We start from the raw sequence: 20,831 nt of genomic DNA on the forward strand, positions 1-20,831 counted from the left end.
CAATCACAAGGCACATCTCCCATTCCTAGCCTCACCTCACCATCTGGGAAGAGACAGTGCAGGCCATTCTTGGTAGCAGCATGGCTAAGCCATTGGCCAGCTCCTGGGAAATCAATCATCCATTCCCGTAGATCCCAAACAGAGAGGGTTGGCAACCCGAAGGGTGTGAGCTGGAATAATTGCAAAATGGTTGCCCCAAATGTTCAGACTTCCCGGGAACCGACTCTCAGAGAGTTAATATTTCTAAATCCATCACATGGATGGAACAGAGTAACATTTCCATAATCAGTCAGCGACGGTATTTCTTCAACACAACGCTCCTACCTGCAGCTAAACTGTATTCAAAACCGTCTTCATAAAACACTATAAAAAGATGTGAACTCGCTGCTCAAACACCAGAAGGGACTGAGAGTCATTCAGTGCGTTCGACAGTGATCGGAGCGGACACCAAGATGCTGAGACTCTGCTTAACTGTGTCTGTCCTCTTCGGACGTCAGATCGCTGCAAAGGAACAAGATCAAGATTTGTACGATTTCTGTGGTGACTATGGCTGCCCTCAGCCCATAGAAGTGATTCAGTTCAACGTGAGTATAGTTAGCAGTTCACTGCGTTCTATGTTTGTACCTGTGGGAATGGTTTATGGCCCGTTTTTTAGTCCATAACGAGCGATGCGCCGACAGCACGTGTCCCAACCGAGAGGCCTGAGGTCGACCCGAAATTGGTCCTCGGGCCACATTAACATTTTATGGGTTTCTGTAACCCCCTGCTGTGTCTCCACGGGCAGCTTGTTCATTTTACTAAGAAGAATATCGGGCCACTTGTCTCTCCAGCAGCGGCTGTAAGCTAAACCCTGGGAGTGGGGGGTTGGTGTGGCCACAGAGAGGGGGCATTGGGGCGATGGCAGGGACTGTGGAGTCGGGGAGCACTCCTGCTTCTCCTGGCTCCACTCAATCCAAGTCGGTTTCTGAAAGGAAGCTTGTAACAAGCATAAGGCACCTACTTTACATATGTAAGAGACCCAACGCATTTTTTGGGCAGCCCCCCAGGATGCTGGCGAAGCCATATCAATATTGTGACGCCTTTAATGCAGGCACAGATTGGGCCTGAGGCTTTGCACTCTGAAATTATGCCTTTTTGTCCCAGTCTTCTTCACAGAAATGCGGACCAATTTCTAACCCAGTGGAATTTCCCTGTATATATAAAGTGGGAAAAGACTCACAGGGAAACACGGTACCTGGACAATGGGTCATTAGCACTGATTCAGTGTGGGAGGCTTTTAATAATGTTCTCCATGTTTGCTTATTGAAAACCCATAAGGACCAAGGCCCATAGTGCAGGACATCACCAAGGGTGAAAGAGTGAGAGAGACAGGAAGCTGAGGCCAAGAGCCCATCATAAAATCCTAACTCTCTTTCTAGCCCAGTCCATCCAGGACATGAATACTGCTGCCACACCTGGGCACCTCGGACAGTCCTCTCAACACAGATTTGTTTCAGTAACTGTACAGTTGTGCCATGTGTTAATATCTTTTCTCTTAGAATTATGACGAGATGGAATATTTACCCGTTCAATGGATTGAAATAGAGGTTAATGGAATGGATATCAAGAGTGCACTCGCGACTGGCCTGGACAAACTACAGAATTATTCATGGTTTTTGAATGCTGCAGGTACATGAGATATTCCTTCAATGTAACAATAGAATATAAAACAACCCTTCGCTGTTTGAAATGTTTTCTTTGAAACTTCCTGTATAGAGAGACACACTGACCAAATAATGCCACCATTTTCAATCCCAAGGGTTGTGCTAGGATTGTGCCCATTGTGCCCTCCATAACTGACCCAGCCTCAGTTTGTGAGATCATTGACATGTTGCTGGTGGGCAGAAGTGCCACATGGGCTACTTCTTTGGTGCTTGCAGGCCATGTGTGCCCAGAATCTGACGAGGCTGCCCACACATGGGGGTTTGGGATACCAAGCTCATGTTCCGACTCCAGCCATGGCCCTTGAATTGTCTCTGGATAATAAAGGTTCTTTGCCAGACCTGAACCAGAGTCCACATACACCCTTGTGGAAGCCCATACTCTTCATTTCTCTCAGCTCACTGGCTGCTACTGGAATGCCGGGTCCTGACTGAGGCTCAGTTCTGTTTAGAGAAGGTTAAGAGCAGATTTGATAAAGATGTTCAAAATCATGAATGGTTTTGATAGAACAAATAAGGAGAAACAGTTTTCAGTGGCAGAAGGGTCGGTAACCAGAGGAGGCAGATTTCAGGTGATTGGCAACAGAACCAGAGGCGACACGAGGAAACATTGTGTTGTACAGAGAGTTGTTGCCTGAAAGCAGAGTGAAAGCAGATTCAATAGTAATATTCAAAAGAAAATTGGATAAATAGCTGAAGGGAAAAAATGCAGGGCTGTGGTTACGAACATGGGAGTGGATTAGTTAGAAAGCTCTACAAAGAGCGAGCCACTTTCTGTGCTGTACCATTCTATCATTCTGTGATTCAGTGTATCACATGAGTGTCTTCCACACCCCAGCACTGTCCCCCTGCCCCAACCTGTAACTTCAGACTCACCATGAGCAATGCCGCAGGTGACCTTCCAGTAGAATGCTGTAACAGTGTTTTCTCTGTCTGCAGATACAATTGTTCCTGTCTCTGCACCTTGGGGACTTCAGGGATACTTGGTAAATGGCACAATACAACAGAAATTCGGGGTATTTGTTGTACTAGTTCCTGAACTCACCAGCCCACCTGAACCAACGGATCCAACCATTAAAATAGGAATGTCACATATCGGCTGGTTCTATGTCAGGTGAGTTTAGTTGGTGATATATTGTGATTGATATTTCTTTACATCAGATACTTAGCCAACATTATTTAACCTGTAGCAAGCCTGTGATTAATGGGCTGGTCCAGTCAGGTGGGTCGTTGGCCAACATTAATCGTGTAATAAGTTGGTTCGTGTCTCATAACCTTCAGTTCCTTCCTCTGAGGACACGGCTAGACCTCCACACTCACATCACTCAGGTTCATATCGAGCACTGGACATAGCCGAGCCACAATTCCTCGGGACGCGATCCCAGGATGTGAATTCTACACTTTGTAACTAAAGTAGTTGGGCTTTTCTCTGCTGGAATGTCCCAAGAGCATAGACTTCCCTATTGTAACAATAATGGGGCTGGCTCCTGTTTTCAGACATTCTCACACACACCACATTCTGGGGGTTATTTTGACCAAAGGGTGAAAACAGGCGCTAAATGGCTGCAGTGCTAATAAGACTAACCTATTTGAAAGTCTGGATTTAGCACACAATTTGGGTCCTAATTGCTGAATGCCAAAATTTGAACTTGCTGGAGATGGTACAACACAAACCTGCAGGTTTAACACTCAAGTGCTGATTAGACACCATTTTCATGGAGCAGTATATGTGGCCTTCTCGCACCCACTTCCACTGAAGGTGTGGAGTGCTCTGGCTGGTACACAGCGGCACATTGCAGGATGGCTCAGGGACCGAGGGAGAGGGTGCAAAGGTTCTCGGATGTGGTACTGGAGACTGGGGTGGAGGAGTTCCAGAGGAGGAGGGACGTCTTGTACCCTCAGGGGGGGAAGGACATCACCTCGCCCTCCTGTCCATCTCTTCTACAGCATCTGGTGCTGCTCTGCCAGGCCTCATGTCCTCCTCCCATTCCTCGTCCAACCCAAGAGGGTGCCCTCGCAGGTGACGATGACCAAGCACTCCCTTTCTCCTGGTGACTCCCATAAGGTGTCCAATAAGGTGGAGTAGCTCAGCACTTACTCATTTTAGGTGAAGTCCTCAGAAAAATTATGGAATAAATGTTACTCAAGTGTTGGTGAGGTCTTGACAAAGTATCCCAGAAAGTCTGCTGATGTGCCTCAAAAGTTCTCTTCACAACTGCAGCAGCAATGAATTTTTGATGAGGTAACCAGGAGAGTCGATGAGGGTAGTGCATTTGATGTAGTGCATATCAATTATAGCAAGGCTTTTGATAATGTGCCACATGGCAGACTGGTCAGGAAAGTGAAAGCACATGGGATCCAGGGCAAAGTGGCAAGTTGTATCCAAAATTGGCTGAGAGGCAGGAAGCAAAATGTAATGGTTGATGGGTGTTTTTGTGACTGGAAGGCTGTTTCCAGTGGGGTTCCGCAGGGCTCAGTACCAGGTCTCATGCTTTTTGTGATTATATAACAATGATTTACACATGAATGTAGGGGGTACGATTAAGAAGTTTGCAAATTATACTAAAATTGGCTGTGTGGTTGATAATGAAGAAGAAATCTGTAGACTAAACGGTGGAACAGTGGAGGACTTTTAAGGAGCTCTTTCATAGAGCTCAACAAAAATATATTCCAGTGAAAAAGAAGGGTGGTAAGAGAAGATATAACCAGCCGTGGATAAACAAGGAAATAAAGGAGAGTATTAAATTAAAATCCAATGCATATAAGGTGGCCAAGATTAGTGGGAAACTAAAAGATTGGGAACATTTTAAACGACAGCAAAGAATGAATAATAAAGCAATAAAGAAAGGAAAGACAGATTACGAAAGTAAACTTCCGCAAAACATAAAAACAGGTAGTAAAAGCTTTTACCGATATATAAAACGGAAAAAAGTGACTGAAGTAAATGTTGGTCCCTTAGAAGATGAGAAGGGGGATTTAATAATGGGAAATGTGGAAATGGCTGAGACCTGAAACAATTATTTTGCTTCGGTCTTCACAGTGGAAGACACAAAAACCATGCCAAAAATTGCTGGTCACGGGAATGTGGGAAAGGAGGACCTTGAGACAATCACTATCACTAGGGGGTGGTGCTGGACAGGCTAATGGGACTCAAGGTAGACAAGTCCCCTGGTCGTGATGAAATGCATCCCAGGGTATTAAAAGAGATGGCGGAAGTTATAACAGTTGCATTTGTTATAATCTACCAAAATTCTCTGGAGTCTGGGGAGGTACCAGCGGATTGGAAAGCAGCTAATGTAACGCCTCTGTTTAAAAAAGGGGGAAGACAAAAGGCAGGTAACTATAGGCCAGTTAGTTTAACATCTGTAGGGGGGAAATGCTTGAAGCTATCATTAAGGAAGAAATAGCGGGACATCTGGATAGGAATAGTGCAATCAAGCAGACGCAACATGGATTCATGAAGGGGAAATCATGTTCAACTAATTTACTGGAATTCTTTGAGGATATAACGAGCATGGTGGATAGAGGTGTACCGATGGATGTGGTGTAGTTAGATTTCCAAAAGGCATTCGATAAGGTGCCACACAAAAGTTTACTGCAGAAGATAAAGGTACGCGGAGTCAGAGGAAATGTATTAGCATGGATCGAGAATTGGCTGGCTAACAGAAAGCAGAGAGTTGGGATAAATGGGTCCTTTTCGGGTTGGAAATCGGTGGTTAGTGGTGTGCCACAGGGATCGGTGCTGGGACCACAACTGTTTACAATATACATAGATGACCTGGAAGAGGGGACAGAGTGTCGTGTAACAAAATTTGCAGCTGACACAAAGATTAGTGGGAAAGCGGGTTGTGTAGAAGACACAGAGAGGTTGCAAAGAGATTTAGATCGGTTAAGTGAATGGGCTAAGGTTTGGCAGAGGGAATACAATGTCGGAAAATGTGAGGTCATCCACCTTGGGAAAAAAACAGTAAAAGGCAATATTATTTGAATGGGGAGAAATTACAACATGCTGCGGTGCAGAGGGACCTGGGGGTCCTTGTGCATGAAACTCTTTTGAGTTTACCTGCAAAACATAAAAACATTAAACGGTGCCACCCGACCTGGGTGACACTCCAGACATTTACAAGGCCCTTTTTTTTCCCCCCCCTTTTTTTTTGTTTTTTTTTGTGTTTTTCTTTTTTGGTTTTTTTTTTTGGGCACTAAATTCACAATTTTCCCCAGTGCCCCCTATAAAAGGGAAGGGGGACACTAAAAGCACCGGCAATTAAAACAAATTAAACTTAAAAAACGTAAAATCAAATTAAAATTTGGTTGCCGGGCGTGATGATGCACTCCAGTCCCTCCGGTGCCCACCTCTCGCGGAAGGCCGCGAGCGTACCGGTGGACACCGCGTGCTCCATCTCCAAGGACACCCTGGACCGGATGTAAGAGCGGAAGAGAGGCAGGCAGTCAGGTTGAACGCCCCCCTCGACCGCCCGCTGCCTGGACCGGCTGATGGCACCCTTGGCCGTGCCCAGGAGCAGTCCTACGAGGAGGCCTTCGGACCTACCCGCTCCCCTCCGCACAGGGTGCCCAAAGATCAGGAGAGTGGGACTGAAGTGCAGCCAGAATTTCAGGAGCAGCCCCTTCAAATAGTGGAACAGGGGCTGCAACCTTGTGCACTCAATAAAAACATGGAACACGGACTCCTCCAGACCGCAGAAATTGCAGGCGGCCTGGGAGTCCGTGAACCGGCTTAAAAATTTGTTGCACGGCACTGCTCCGTGCACCACCCTCCAGGCCAAGTCCCCGATGAATAGTGGGAGGACCCCTGCGTAGAGTGCCCTCCATCGGGGACCCCCGCCTCCTCCGGACGGCAAGATGGTACGCCATGGCGTGTCCGGACGGCCGGCGAGGATGGCAAAGTTGAGGGTGTGCAGGAGCAGCCCGTACAGGAAACCCCTCCGCGCGGAACTGAAAGGCACGGAGGGGATTTCCCCGAGGCGGCTCAAGTTGTGAGGCGCCGGCCCCCGAGGGAGGTTCCGGGGTTTGGCGCCGATGAGGAATTCCGTCCGGACGGGGGTCAGTTCGGACGGGATCTCCCCACGTGCTTGAGCCTACTCGATGCACCTAACGGAGTCAGGGCCCAGAGCTGTTTTTAGCGACTCGATGGCATCGGCCGCGTGGCGGACGTTGGCAGAATTTAGGCGCCGCGCCAGCGTGTCTGGCGCCATCCAGCCCGCACCTCCGCCATCGAGCAGGTCCCTGACCCTGGTCACCTCACCAGCCACAGCCCTCTCTTCCGACCGCCACATAAAGCCTCGGCCGTGGAGGTACGGATTCCCGAGCAGCGGTTCCTGCAGGACGGCCGCCACTCCAGCCGGCGGAGAGCTGCGCTTGGTGGAGACTTTGTTCCAGACCCTGATGAGTTCCCTGTAAAAGACAGGCAGCTCCCGGAGGGCGGTCCTGGCACCCCCCAAGTTCACAAACAGGAGCTGCATGTCATAATTGAGGTCGAGCTGCTGGCGGAAGAAATACCTCGCCAGAGCGCACCACCTAGGAGGGGGCTCGACGTAAAGGTATCTCTGCAGGGTCTGAAGACGGAAAGTCGCGAGCTGGGCGCTGACGCACACCAACGACTGACCGCCCTCCTCAAGCGGGAGACTCAAGACCGCAGCAGAGACCCAGTGCTTCCTGTTGTTCCAGAAGAAGTCCACCAGCTTCTTCTGTATCTTGGTGACAAACGCAGGGGGAGGGGTCAAAGTGACCAGCCGGTACCACAACATTGCGGCCACCAGCTGGTTTATGACTAGCGCTCGACCCCTGTAGGACAGCACTCGGAGCAGTCCTGTCCAGCGCCCTAGGCGAGCGGCGACCTTGGCCTCCAGCTCCTGCCAGTTCGCCGGCCAGGCTCCCTCGTCGGGGCTAAGGTAGACTCCCAGATAGAGGAGATGGGTCGTGCTCCAGGCAAAAGGCCTGAGCTCCTCCGGCAGGGAGTCCACCCGCCACTGACCCACCAGGAGTCCGGAACATTTCTCCCAGTTGATCCTGGCGGAGGACGCGGCCGAGTAAATCTCCTGGCACTCACGCATCCTCCGCAGGTCAGCGGGATCCTCTATCACGAGGAGCACGTCATCGGCGTAAGCCGAGAGGACGACCTCCACGCCCGGCCCTTGCAGAGCCAGTCCCGTCAACCTCGTCCGCAAGAGGCGCAGGAAAGGCTCCACGCAAACGGCGTATAACTGGCCGGACATGGGGCATCCCTGGCGCACCCCTCTCCTAAAGCGAAGGGGCGCCGTCAAGGACCCGTTAACCTTAATCAGACACTCCGCGGCGGCGTACAAAAGTCGGATCCGGGCGACGAAATGCGTCCCGAACCCGAAAGCGCGCAGAGTTCCGAGCAGATAGTCGTGATCCACCCTGTCGAACGCCTTCTCTTGGTCGAGGGATAGGAAGGCGACCGACAGACCAGCCTCCTGGGAACAATGGATGAGGTCCCGGACCAGATGGATGTTATCGTGCATTGTCCGGCCCGGGACCGTGTATGACTGGTCGGGGTGGATCATGTGGTCCAGCACGGCACCAAGGCGAGCAGACATCGCCCTGGCGAAGATTTTGTAGTCCGTGCTGAGGAGGGAGACCGGGCGCCAGTTCTTAAGGAGGCGGAGATCGCCCTTCTTAGGCAGCAGGACGATGACTGCCCTGCGCCAAGAGAGGGGCATCTCCCCGGTCGCCAGACTTTCCCCCAGGACCCGCGCGTAGTCGCTCCCCAGGACGTCCCAGAACGCCCTGTGGAACTCCACGGTCAGCCCGTCCAGCCCCGGGGATTTTCCCCTCGAGAGCCGGGCGAGGGCACCGGTCAGCTCCGCCAGGCTTAGCGGAGCTTCCAGATTTTCGGCGCCCTCCGGGCCGACCTTCGGCAGGTCCTCCCACAAAACTCTACGCGCTTCCTCGCTGGACGGATCCGGAGAGAACAGAGCCCCGTAATATTCACGGACCCTGTTGTTGACGCCCTCCGGATCCGAGACGAGAGAGCCGTCGTCGGCCAGCAGCGTCAAGAGCTGCTTACGGACACTCTGCCTTTTTTCCAGCGAGTAGAAGAAGGGGGAGCCGCGGTCCAGATCCCGCAGGAACCGGATCCGCGACCTCACGAACGCGCCTCGGGACCCGACGAGCTGCAGGTCCTTCAGCGCGGCCTTCTTCGCTTCGTACACCGTCCGCAGGGCCGGGTCCTGGACGACTTGACCGAGACGGGCTTCCAGGTCGAGCACCTCTTTTTCTAGGCGCCCGACTCTGGCCGCCCGCCTCTTGGTCGACCCCCTCGCGTACTCTTGACAGAAGACGCGGACGTGAGCCTTGCCCACGTCCCACCATAGCCTCAAGGAGGGGAAGCCCCCCTGCTTCCTTCTCCAGTCGGACCAGAATCGACGGAACGAGTCCTGGAACCGCACGTCCTCCAGCAGCCGGTTGTTAAAGTGCCAGTACGCGGACCCCGTCCTCGCGCGGAGCGAAGCGAGCTCCGCCCACACCAGGTGGTGGTCCGAACACGGCACCGGCCGCATGGAGGCCGCCGGGACGCAGGAAACGTACGCCCGAGACACGTAAAGGCGGTCGACTCTAGACCATCCAACTCCAGGCCTCACCCAAGTAAAGGCGCTGGAGTCGGGGTGGAGATTTCACCAGACGTCCACCAAGTCGAAGGACCCGACCAGGTCCCTCAACTTCTCCATCGCCGTCATGCACTGCGGGGCACCGGAGCGGTCCCTCGCCTCGAGGGTGCAGTTAAAATCCCCCCCGAGGACAATGCAGTCGCCGACGTCGACGGAGCCAAGAAGAGCGGACACCTCTTCAAAGAAGCGCGTCTGCTGCGGGCCGGGATGAGGGGCGTACACGTTCACGAGATGGAGCGGCACGTCCCCCAGGCGAACCGTTACGTGCAGCAAGCGGCCTGGCACGGGCTCCTCGACCCCCAAGATCTCCGGCTGAAAATGCGGGCCCAGCAAGATGGCCACCCCACTAGAAATGGCGGTGAGGTGGCTCATGCGGACCTCTCCTTGCCATTCCAGGAGCCACGTGGCCTCGTCTCCCGGAACGGTGTGGGTTTCTTGCAGGAAGCACACCGCATATTTCCCCTCCCGCAGGAGCGAAAAATTGTCAAATCTACGGCGTGCCCCTCTGCCGCCGTTGATGTTGAGGCTGGCTATGGTTATCTTCATGGCAAAAGCATAGTGCAACCTCTACCTTAACCTATTGTGGGGGAGGGAGCGGAGTCTTTTGTTGAACTCCGCTCCCTCCGCAGCCCAGCGAGGAGTCCCTCGAGCTCGCGCAGCTCAAGGTGCTGCTCCTTTGTCAAGGGCCCGCCCGCGGCCAAGGTTTTAACGGCGGCGCGGACGGACCCCTTGATCAGCTCCGGCTCGGACCATTTTTCCAGGGCCAGTCGGGCTTGGTTGCGGCGACCCCGGCTCTGGGCCAAAAAGTCCCGGAGTTCCTTTGCAGGAATGAGGAGGGCCTCAGCGGCGGCCGCGAGCAGATCCACCGCCTCACTGGCGGTGGTCTCTAGGTCTTCATCCGCGTCCCCCACCGAGTCCCCGTCCTCCTCCGGGAGGTGGCCGCCAGCAGCCGGCCCATCGACCGCACAAGGTACGGCAAATGAACCGGACGCTCCAACCGGCCCTGGCACTGCCCCGATCCCACCCCCAGGATCGTCGGCAGAGGAGTCCCCACTGGGCTCTTTTAAAAATGGTGCTGGGTCGGGAAATGACAGCGGAAGGGGTTCCCCCTCCGCCCCAGGAACCGGAGAACAAGGAGAGACCCGGCCATAGGAGATCCCCAGGCTCCCCAAGTGCTCCAGCTCCAAAGTAAGAGGCGAGGGTGGGTGTTCCTCCCCCTCCCCGCTGCCACCCCCCGGCCCAGCATCTATAGTTTCATTAAAAACAGTAAATTGTGTTTCTGCCGGGTCGAGCGTCTCCCGGGGGAAGTTGGGTATTGGCTGGGCGGGCTCAGGTTCGGCCTTTTCGGCCTCGCCCGCCTCAGTCCCCGGGACGCAGTGCCCGGCGGCTACGCATTCCTCCGCGGTCCCCACGCCCCCCACGACAGGCAGATCTTCCACTCCATCCCCAGGAGGCAGCGGCTGGGCAGCCTCGACTACCTCACCCTCCCCGGGGACAGACTCTTCGCGCCTGCAGCGCAATTTGGGAGCGCTGGTGGGGGACGCGGGACACGCGGCGGGCACCGACTCCTCCGCGGAGGGATGTTGTTCCCCCTCCGCCTCATCGGAGCCGCGCCTCCTTTTGTTCCTGGGGGTGCGTGGAGGCAGGGAGACCCCCATGTCTGCCGAGGCCTCCCGCTCCGTCCCCCCCTTTTCCTTTCCTTTCCCGCGCCCGGGCCCCTCTGTGGTGTTATTCAAGGGCTCGGGCACGGGCTCGGGGCACCACGCGCTCGCCGGTGACTGGGTTGGGCTGAGCGCGGTGGTCAAATTATCTGGCGCACCGAGGGGACCCGCCTCTAGATGTTTTGCCTTCTTCCGCGCCTTCTTTCCGGTCGGACGCTCTCCCTCCCCCCCGCCGGAGGCCCTGAAAACAAAGGCCTCCGACGATGCCCGCGCACCCATGGCTCCCGGCACGCGGACGCAACTTGGGGGAGGGGTGGCGGCGGCGCCAGCCTTGGCCGCCTTCGGTGGTTTGGCGGCCTTGGAGGCGGGGCAGTTCTTACGAACATGCCCCACCTCCCTGCAGGCATGGCACCGCACGCCGTCCGACGTCCAGAAGACGCGGTAGGCAGTCCCCTCGTGCACCACATTAAAATTCCCCTCCGTCGTGTACTCCCGCGCCAGCCGGACAAAGAGCTGGCGGCGGAAGGAGAACACGTGGCGCAGGCTGTTCTCCCTGAGGCCGAGCGGTATGGGGTTGATCCCCGACCTTACCTCCCCCAGTTGGTGTAGGTGAGGGAGGAGGAGCTCAGCGGAAACAAAGGGCGGGACGTTTGACACGATGACCCTCTGCGCGGTGGCCTCGAGAGGGTCCACCGGCAGGAACGTCCCGCCCACCGTGAGCCCCTTTTCAAGGGCCAGGGACACCGCCCGCTCCGACCCCAGGAAGAACACGGCCTTCCCAGACATCTTGGAGGCTGCGACAATGGCCGAGGGGCCGACTACCCCAGCCATCGCCCGCACGCACTCTTCGATGCTCATTGTGGGGTGAGTGTAGCTCTTGACCCCGTGTTTCTTCGTAATGAGTCTGAATGGTGGCAGGGCAGCGGGTGGCGCAGGAGGTGCCGTGGAAGCGGTTGCCACCTGCGCATATGTCTTCGCTGGCCCTGCCACCGGCGTGGATGGGGTCGCCATCACGGGGTCCCTTTAAGGGCTACACCCACCCCAAAGTCACAGGCCTTAATGGTCTTTAATGGCCTCGTATATTTAACTGAGCAGAGGAGCCCTTAACGAGGCACCTCTCCCCTCGTTGACAATTGGGGAGAGGCCTTGCTCCCTCTGCTCAGTTGTCTTAATTGGGTTTTGTTTTTTAAAATTAGGAAGAAAAGGGGCCTCAGAGAGAGAGGGGAGAAACAGAGGGTAACGGAGAAAGAGAGAGGGGGGTGGGAAGGGGGGGGGGCTGCGAGGGCAGGTCTCCCCTCGCAGCTGTGGGTGGGTGCACTCCCCAGATGGCAAAAACACAAACACAGTCTTTGGGATGGTCTTCAGGTGGGGGGAGAAGACGTCTTCACCTGGGGTAGCTGGAGCCACCAGGCACACACTCCTAAACGATCTTTAATAGGGAGATTAATGACAATCTTCAGCCTGGTAGCTCCAGCTATCCCAGGCTAGGCAAATGTGGGGGGTGGGGGGGGTTCCAATTGTGGGGGGGGCCTAGTTGTAAGCAAGGCCCCCACACACACTACCACACACACACACACCCCCCGCGATGTTCCGGCCCTCAGTGGTCTTCTTTCCTCCCCCCACCGATACAACAAAGTCTGTTTGGGGAAATGCACCCACACCCACCTGTAGAATGTTGAGTCTCCCTCCTTCCACACTGGATGTTGTTTGTCTTTTCCCCCTCTCTCCAACTCTTTGCAGAATGGTAAAGTTGTTGCAAAGTTTTCTTTTCTCCTCCTCTCCCTCTGGGTTAAAGTTGTGGTGAAGCCCCTTCCTTCCTTCTCTTCCTGGGCTGGTCTCAGGGCTCTCCAGGCAGGAGCTCAAGTTGCTAGCTGCTCTCCTCACTGCTCACAGCTCCAACTGAGCAGGACACGCCTCTACTGCTCCACGATTGGTCCCTTGTGCATGAAACTCTTTTGAGTTTACCTGCAAAACATAAAGACATTAAACGGTGCCACCCGACCTGGGTGACACTCCAGACATTTACAAGGCCCTTTTTTTCCCCCCTTTTTTGTTTTTTTTGTGTTTTTTCTTTTTTTTTTTGTTTTTTTTTTTGGGCACTAAAATCACAATTTTTCCCCAGTGCCCCCTATAAAAGGGAAGGGGACACTAAAAGCACCGGCAATTAAAACAAATTAACTTTAAAACGTAAAATCAAATTAAAATTTGGTTGCCGGGCGTGATGATGCACTCCAGTCCCTCCGGTGCCCACCTCTCGCGGAAGGCCGCGAGCGTACCGGTGGACACCGCGTGCTCCATCTCCAAGGACACCCTGGACCGGATGTAAGAGCGGAAGAGAGGCAGGCAGTCAGGTTGAACGACCCCCTCGACCGCCCGCTGCCTGGACCGGCTGATGGCACCCTTGGCCGTGCCCAGGAGCAGTCCTACGAGGAGGCCTTCGGACCTACCCGCTCCCCTCCGCACAGGGTGCCCAAAGATCAGGAGAGTGGGACTGAAGTGCAGCCAGAATTTCAGGAGCAGCCCCTTCAAATAGTGGAACAGGGGCTGCAACCTCGTGCATTCAATAAAAACATGGAACACGGACTCCTCCAGACCGCAGAAATTGCAGGTGGCCTGGGAGTCCGTGAACCGGCTTAAAAATTTGTTGCACGGCACTGCTCCGTGCACCACCCTCCAGGCCAAGTCCCCGATGAATAGTGGGAGGACCCCTGCGTAGAGTGCCCTCCATCGGGGACCCCCGCCTCCTCCGGACGGCAAGATGGTACGCCATGGCGTGTCCGGACGGCCGGCGAGGATGGCAAAGTTGAGGGTGTGCAGGAGCAGCCTGTACAGGAAACCCCTCTGCGCGGAACTGAAAGGCACGGAGGGGATTTCCCGGAGGCGGCTCAAGTTGTGAGGCGCCGGCCCCCGAGGGAGGTTCCGGGGTTTGGCGCCGATGAGGAATTCCGTCCGGACGGGGGTCAGTTCGGACGGGATCTCCCCACGTGCTTGAGCCTCCTCGATGCACCTAACGGAGTCAGGGCCCAGAGCTGTTTTTAGCGACTCGATGGCATCGGCCGCGTGGCGGATGTTGGCAGAGTTTAGGCGCCGCGCCAGCGTGTCTGGCGCCATCCAGCCCGCTCCTCCGCCATCGAGCAGGTCCCTGACCCTGGTCACCTCACCAGCCACAGCCCTCTCTTCCGACCGCCACATGAAGCCTCGGCCGTGGAGGTACGGATTCCCGAGCAGCGGCTCCTGCAGGACGGCCGCCACTCCAGCCGGCGGAGAGCTGCGCTTGGTGGAGACTTTGTTCCAGACCCTGATGAGTTCCCTGTAAAAGACAGGCAGCTCCCGGAGGGCGGTCCTGGCACCCCCCAAGTTCACAAACAGGAGCTGCGTGTCATAATTGAGGTCGAGCTGCTGGCGGAAGAAATACCTCGCCAGAGCGCACCACCTAGGAGGGGGCTCGACGTAAAGGTATCTCTGCAGGGTCTGAAGGCGGAAAGTCGCGAGCTGGGCGCTGACGCACACCAACGACTGACCGCCCTCCTCAAGCGGGAGACTCAAGACCGCGGCAGAGACCCAGTGCTTCCTGTTGTTCCAGAAGAAGTCCACCAGCTTCTTCTGTATCTTGGCGACAAACGCAGGGGGAGGGGTCAAAGTGACCAGCCGGTACCACAGCATTGCGGCCACCAGCTGGTTTATGACTAGCGCTCGACCCCTGTAGGACAGCACTCGGAGCAGTCCTGTCCAGCGCCCTAGGCGAGCGGCGACCTTGGCCTCCAGCTCCTGCCAGTTCGCCGGCCAGGCTCCCTCGTCGGGGCTAAGGTAGACTCCCAGATAGAGGAGATGGGTCGTGCTCCAGGCAAAAGGCCTGAGCTCCTCCGGCAGGGAGTCCACCCGCCACTGACCCACCAGGAGTCCGGAACATTTCTCCCAGTTGATCCTGGCGGAGGACGCGGCCGAGTAAATCTCCTGGCACTCTCGCATCCTCCGCAGGTCAGCGGGATCCTCTATCGCGAGGAGCACGTCATCGGCGTAAGCCGAGAGGACGACCTCCACGCCCGGCCCTTGCAGAGCCAGTCCCGTCAACCTCGTCCGCAAGAGGCGCAGGAAAGGCTCCACGCAAACGGCGTATAACTGGCCGGACATGGGGCATCCCTGGCGCACCCCTCTCCTAAAGCGAAGGGGCGCCGTCAAGGACCCGTTAACCTTAATCAGACACTCCGCGGCGGCGTACAAAAGTCGGATCCGGGCGACGAAATGCGTCCCGAACCCGAAAGCGCGCAGAGTTCCGAGCAGATAGTCGTGATCCACCCTGTCGAACGCCTTCTCTTGGTCGAGGGATAGGAAGGCGACCGACAGACCAGCCTCCTGGGAACAATGGATGAGGTCCCGGACCAGATGGATGTTATCGTGGATTGTCCGGCCCGGGACCGTGTATGACTGGTCGGGGTGGATCATGTGATCCAGCACGGCACCAAGGCGAGCAGACATCGCCCTGGCGAAGATTTTGTAGTCCGTGCTGAGGAGGGAGACCGGGCGCCAGTTCTTAAGGAGGCGGAGATCGCCCTTCTTAGGCAGCAGGACGATGACTGCCCTGCGCCAAGAGAGGGGCATCTCCCCGGTCGCCAGACTTTCCCCCAGGACCCGCGCGTAGTCGCTCCCCAGGACGTCCCAGAACGCCCTGTGGAACTCCACGGTCAGCCCGTCCAGCCCCGGGGATTTTCCCCTCGAGAGCCGGGCGAGGGCACCGGTCAGCTCCGCCAGGCTTAGCGGAGCTTCCAGATTTTCGGCGCCCTCCGGGCCGACCTTCGGCAGGTCCTCCCACAAAACTCTACGCGCTTCCTCGCTGGACGGATCCGGAGAGAACAGAGCCCCGTAATATTCACGGACCCTGTTGTTGACGCCCTCCGGATCCGAGACGAGAGAGCCGTCGTCGGCCAGCAGCGTCAAGAGCTGCTTACGGACACTCTGCCTTTTTTCCAGCGAGTAGAAGAAGGGGGAGCCGCGGTCCAGATCCCGCAGGAACCGGATCCGCGACCTCACGAACGCGCCTCGGGACCCGACGAGCTGCAGGTCCTTCAGCGCGGCCTTCTTCGCTTCGTACACCGTCCGCAGGGCCGGGTCCTGGACGACTTGACCGAGACGGGCTTCCAGGTCGAGCACCTCTTTTTCTAGGCGCCCGACTCTGGCCGCCCGCCTCTTGGTCGACCCCCTCGCGTACTCTTGACAGAAGAAGCGGACGTGAGCCTTGCCCACGTCCCACCATAGCCTCAAGGAGGGGAAGCCCCCCTGCTTCCTTCTCCAGTCGGACCAGAATCGACGGAACGAGTCCTGGAACCGCACGTCCTCCAGCAGCCGGTTGTTAAAGTGCCAGTACGCGGACCCCGTCCTCGCGCGGAGCGAAGCGAGCTCCGCCCACACCAGGTGGTGGTCCGAACACGGCACCGGCCGCATGGAGGCCGCCGGGACGCAGGAAACGTACGCCCGAGACACGTAAAGGCGGTCGACTCTAGACCATCCAACTCCAGGCCTCACCCAAGTAAAGGCGCTGGAGTCGGGGTGGAGATTTCGCCAGACGTCCACCAAGTCGAAGGACCCGACCAGGTCCCTCAACTTCTCCATCGCCGTCATGCACTGCGGGGCACCGGAGCGGTCCCTCGCCTCGAGGGTGCAGTTAAAATCCCCCCCGAGGACAATGCAGTCGCCGACGTCGACGGAGCCAAGAAGAGCGGACACCTCTTCAAAGAAGCGCGTTTGCTGCGGGCCGGGATGAGGGGCGTACACGTTCACGAGATGGAGCGGCACATCCCCCAGGCGAACCGTTACGTGCAGCAAGCGGCCTGGCACGGGCTCCTCGACCCCCAAGATCTCCGGCTGAAAATGCGGGCCCAGCAAGATGGCCACCCCACTAGAAATGGCGGTGAGGTGGCTCATGCGGACCTCTCCTTGCCATTCCAGGAGCCACGTGGCTTCGTCTCCCGGAACGGTGTGGGTTTCTTGCAGGAAGCACACCGCATATTTCCCCTCCCGCAGGAGCGAAAAATTGTCAAATCTACGGCGTGCCCCTCTGCCGCCGTTGATGTTGAGGCTGGCTATGGTTATCTTCATGGCAAAAGCATAGTGCAACCTCTACCTTAACCTATTGTGGGGGAGGGAGCGGAGTCTTTTGTTGAACTCCGCTCCCTCCGCAGCCCAGCGAGGAGTCCCTCGAGCTCGCGCAGCTCAAGGTGCTGCTCCTTTGTCAAGGGCCCGCCCGCGGCCAAGGTTTTAACGGCGGCGCGGACGGACCCCTTGATCAGCTCCGGCTCGGACCATTTTTCCAGGGCCAGTCGGGCTTGGTCGCGGCGACCCCGGCTCTGGGCCAAAAAGTCCCGGAGTTCCTTTGCAGGAATGAGGAGGGCCTCAGCAGCGGCCGCGAGCAGATCCACCGCCTCACTGGCGGTGGTCTCTAGGTCTTCACCCGCGTCCCCCACCGAGTCCCCGTCCTCCTCCGGGAGGTGGCCGCCAGCAGCCAGCCCATCGACCGCACAAGGTACGGCAAATGGACCGGCCGCTCCAACCGGCCCTGGCACTGCCCCGATCCCACCCCCAGGATCGTCGGCAGAGGAGTCCCCACTGGGCTCTTTTAAAAATGGTGCTGGGTCGGGAAATGACAGCGGAAGGGGTTCCCCCTCCGCCCCAGGAACCGGAGAACAAGGAGAGACCCGGCCATAGGAGATCCCCAGGCTCCCCAAGTGCTCCAGCTCCAAAGTAAGAGGCGAGGGTGGGTGTTCCTCCCCCTCCCCGCTGCCACCCCCCGGCCCAGCATCTACAGTTTCATTAAAATCAGTTTGTGTTTCCGCCGGGTCGAGCGACTCCCGGGGGAAGTTGGGTATTGGCTGGGCGGGCTCAGGTTCGGCCTTTTCGGCCTCGCCCGCCTCAGTCCCCGGGACGCCCGGCCCGGCGGCTACGCATTCCTCCGCGGTCCCCACGCCCCCCACGACAGGCAGATCTTCCATGCCATCCCCAGGAGGCAGCGGCTGGGCAGCCTCGACTGCCTCACCCTCCCCGGGGACAGACTCTTCGCGCCTGCAGCGCAATTTGGGAGCGCTGGTGGGGGACGCGGGACACGCGGCGGGCACCGACTCCTCCGCGGAGGGATGTTGTTCCCCCTCCGCCTCATCGGAGCCGCGCCTCCTTTTGTTCCTGGGGGCGCGCGGAGGCAGGGAGACCCCCATGTCTGCCGAGGCCTCCCGCTCCGCCCCCCCCTTTTTCTTTTCTTGCCCGCGCCTGGACCCCTCTGTGGTGTTATTCAAGGGCCCGGGCACGGGCTCGGGGCACCCCGCGCTCGCCGGTGACTGGGTTGGGCTGAGCGCGGTGGTCAAACTTTCCGGCGCACCGAGGGGACCCGCCTCTAGATGTTTCTCCTTCTTCCGCGCCTTCTTTCCGCTCGGACGCTCTCCCTCCCCCCCGCCGGAGGCCCTGAAAACAAAGGCCTCCGACGATGCCCGCGCACCCATGGCTCCCGGCACGCGGACGCAGCTAGGGGGAGGGGTGGCGGCGGCGCCAGCCTTGGCCGCCTTCGGTGGTTTGGCGGCCTTGGAGGCGGGGCAGTTCTTGCGAACGTGCCCCACCTCCTTGCAGGCATGGCACCGCACGCCGTCCGACGTCCAGAAGACGCGGTAGGCAGTCCCCTCATGCACCACATTAAATGATCCCTCCGTCGTCTCCTCCCGCACCAGCCGGACAAAGAGCTGGCGGCGGAAGGAGAACACGTGGCGCAGGCTGTTCTCCCTGAGGCCGAGCGGTATGGGGTTGATCCCTGACCTTACCTCCCCCAATTGTTGTAGGTGAGGGAGGAGGAGCTCAGCGGAAACAAAGGGCGGGACGTTTGACACGATGACCCTCTGCGCGGTGGCCTCGAGAGGATCCACCGGCAGGAACGTCCCGCCCACCGTGAGCCCCTTTTCAAGGGCCAGGGACACCGCCCGCTCCGACCCCAGGAAGAACACGGCCTTCCCAGACATCTTGGAGGCTGCGACAATGGCCGAGGGGCCGACTACCCCAGCCATCGCCCGCACGCACTCCTCGATGCTCATTGTGGTGTGAGTGTAGCTCTTGACCCCGTGTTTCCTGGTTATAAGTGTAAAAGGTGGCAGGGCAGCGGGTGGCGCAGGAGGTGCCGTGGATGTGGACACCGCCTGCGCATACGTCCTTGCTGGCCCTGCCACCGGCGTGGATGGGGTCGCCATCACGGGGTCCCTTTAAGGGCTACACCCACCCCAAAGTCACAGGCCTTAATGGTCTTAATTAGGCCTCGTATATAAACTGAGCAGAGGAGCCCTTAACGAGGCACCTCTCCCCTAGTTGGTAATTTGGGAGGGGCCTTGCTCCCTCTGCTCAGTTGTCTTAAATGTTTTTTTTTTATTAATTTGGAAGAAAGAGGCCTCAGAGAGAGAGGGGAGAAACAGAGTAGCAGAGAAAGAGAGAGGGGGGTGGGAAGGGGGGGGGGGGGACTGCGAGGGCAGGTCTCCCCTCGCAGCTGTGGGTGGGTGCACTCCCCAGATGGCAAAAACACACAAAAAACACAGTCTTTGGGATGGTCTTCAGGTGAGGGGAGAAGACGTCTTCACCTGGGATAGCTAGAGCCACCAGGCACACACTCTTAACGATGTTAATTGGGTGATTAAAGAATCTTCAGCCTGGTAGCTCCAGCTATCCCAGGCTAGGCAAATGTGGGGTTGTGGGGGGGGGTTCCAATTGTGGGGGGGGGCCTAGTTGTAAGCACGGCCCCCACGCACACTACCACACACACACACACACCCCCCGCGATGTTCCGGCCCTCAGTGGTCTTCTTTCCTCCCCCCACCGATACAACAAAGTCTTTTTGGGAAATGCACCCACACCCACCTGTAGAAAGTGCAGAGTCTCCCTCCTTCCACACTGGATGTTGTTGGTTTTTCCCCCTCTCTCCAACTCCTTGCAGAATGGTAAAAAGTTGAAATGTTTCTGTTCTCCTCCTCTCCCTCTGGATAAAAGTTGGTGTTGAAGCCCCTTCCTTCCTTCTGTTCCTGGGCTGGTCTCAGGGCTCTCCAGGCAGGAGCTCAAGTTGCTAGCAGCTCCACTCACTGCTCACAGCTCCAACTGAGCAGGACACGCCTCTACTGCTTCACGATTGGTCCCTTGTGCATGAAACTCTTTTGAGTTTATCTGTGAAAACATAAAACATTAAACGGTGCCACCCGACCTGGGTGACACTCCAGACATTTACAAGGCCCATTTTTTTCCCCCTTTTTTTGTGTTTTTTTTTTGTGTTTTTTCTTTTTTTTTTTTGTTTTTTTTTGGGCACTAAAATCACAATTTTTCCCCAGTGCCCCCTATAAAAGGGAAGGGGACACTAAAAGCACCGGCAATTAAAACAAATTAACTTTAAAACGTAAAATCAAATTAAAATTTGGTTGCCGGGCGTGATGATGCACTCCAGTCCCTCCGGTGCCCACCTCTCGCGGAAGGCCGCGAGCGTACCGGTGGACACCGCGTGCTCCATCTCCAAGGACACCCTGGACCGGATGTAAGAGCGGAAGAGAGGCAGGCAGTCAGGTTGAACGACCCCCTCGACCGCCCGCTGCCTGGACCGGCTGATGGCACCCTTGGCCGTGCCCAGGAGCAGTCCTACGAGGAGGCCTTCGGACCTACCCGCTCCCCTCCGCACAGGGTGCCCAAAGATCAGGAGAGTGGGACTGAAGTGCAGCCAGAATTTCAGGAGCAGCCCCTTCAAATAATGGAACAGGGGCTGCAACCTTGTGCACTCAATAAAAACATGGAACACGGACTCCTCCAGACCGCAGAAATTGCAG

The 20,831-nt window shown here is 56.9% G+C and overlaps 1 protein-coding gene across 1 annotated transcript in view; it reads left to right on the plus strand.

The window, feature by feature from the left end:
- Positions 1 to 452: 452 nt before the first annotated feature.
- Positions 453 to 20,831, plus strand: part of LOC139266704 (heme-binding protein 2-like) — a 44,013-nt gene continuing 23,634 nt past the window's right edge. Inside the window, exons 1-3 of the mRNA XM_070884292.1 lie at positions 453 to 584; positions 1,539 to 1,668; positions 2,640 to 2,814. Coding sequence (XP_070740393.1) covers positions 453 to 584; positions 1,539 to 1,668; positions 2,640 to 2,814 — 437 coding nt within the window. The remainder of the gene's footprint in view (positions 585 to 1,538; positions 1,669 to 2,639; positions 2,815 to 20,831) is intronic.

The sequence above is a fragment of the Pristiophorus japonicus genome, chromosome 7 (assembly GCF_044704955.1).
Source record: "Pristiophorus japonicus isolate sPriJap1 chromosome 7, sPriJap1.hap1, whole genome shotgun sequence".
Classification (NCBI taxonomy): Eukaryota; Metazoa; Chordata; class Chondrichthyes; family Pristiophoridae; genus Pristiophorus; species Pristiophorus japonicus.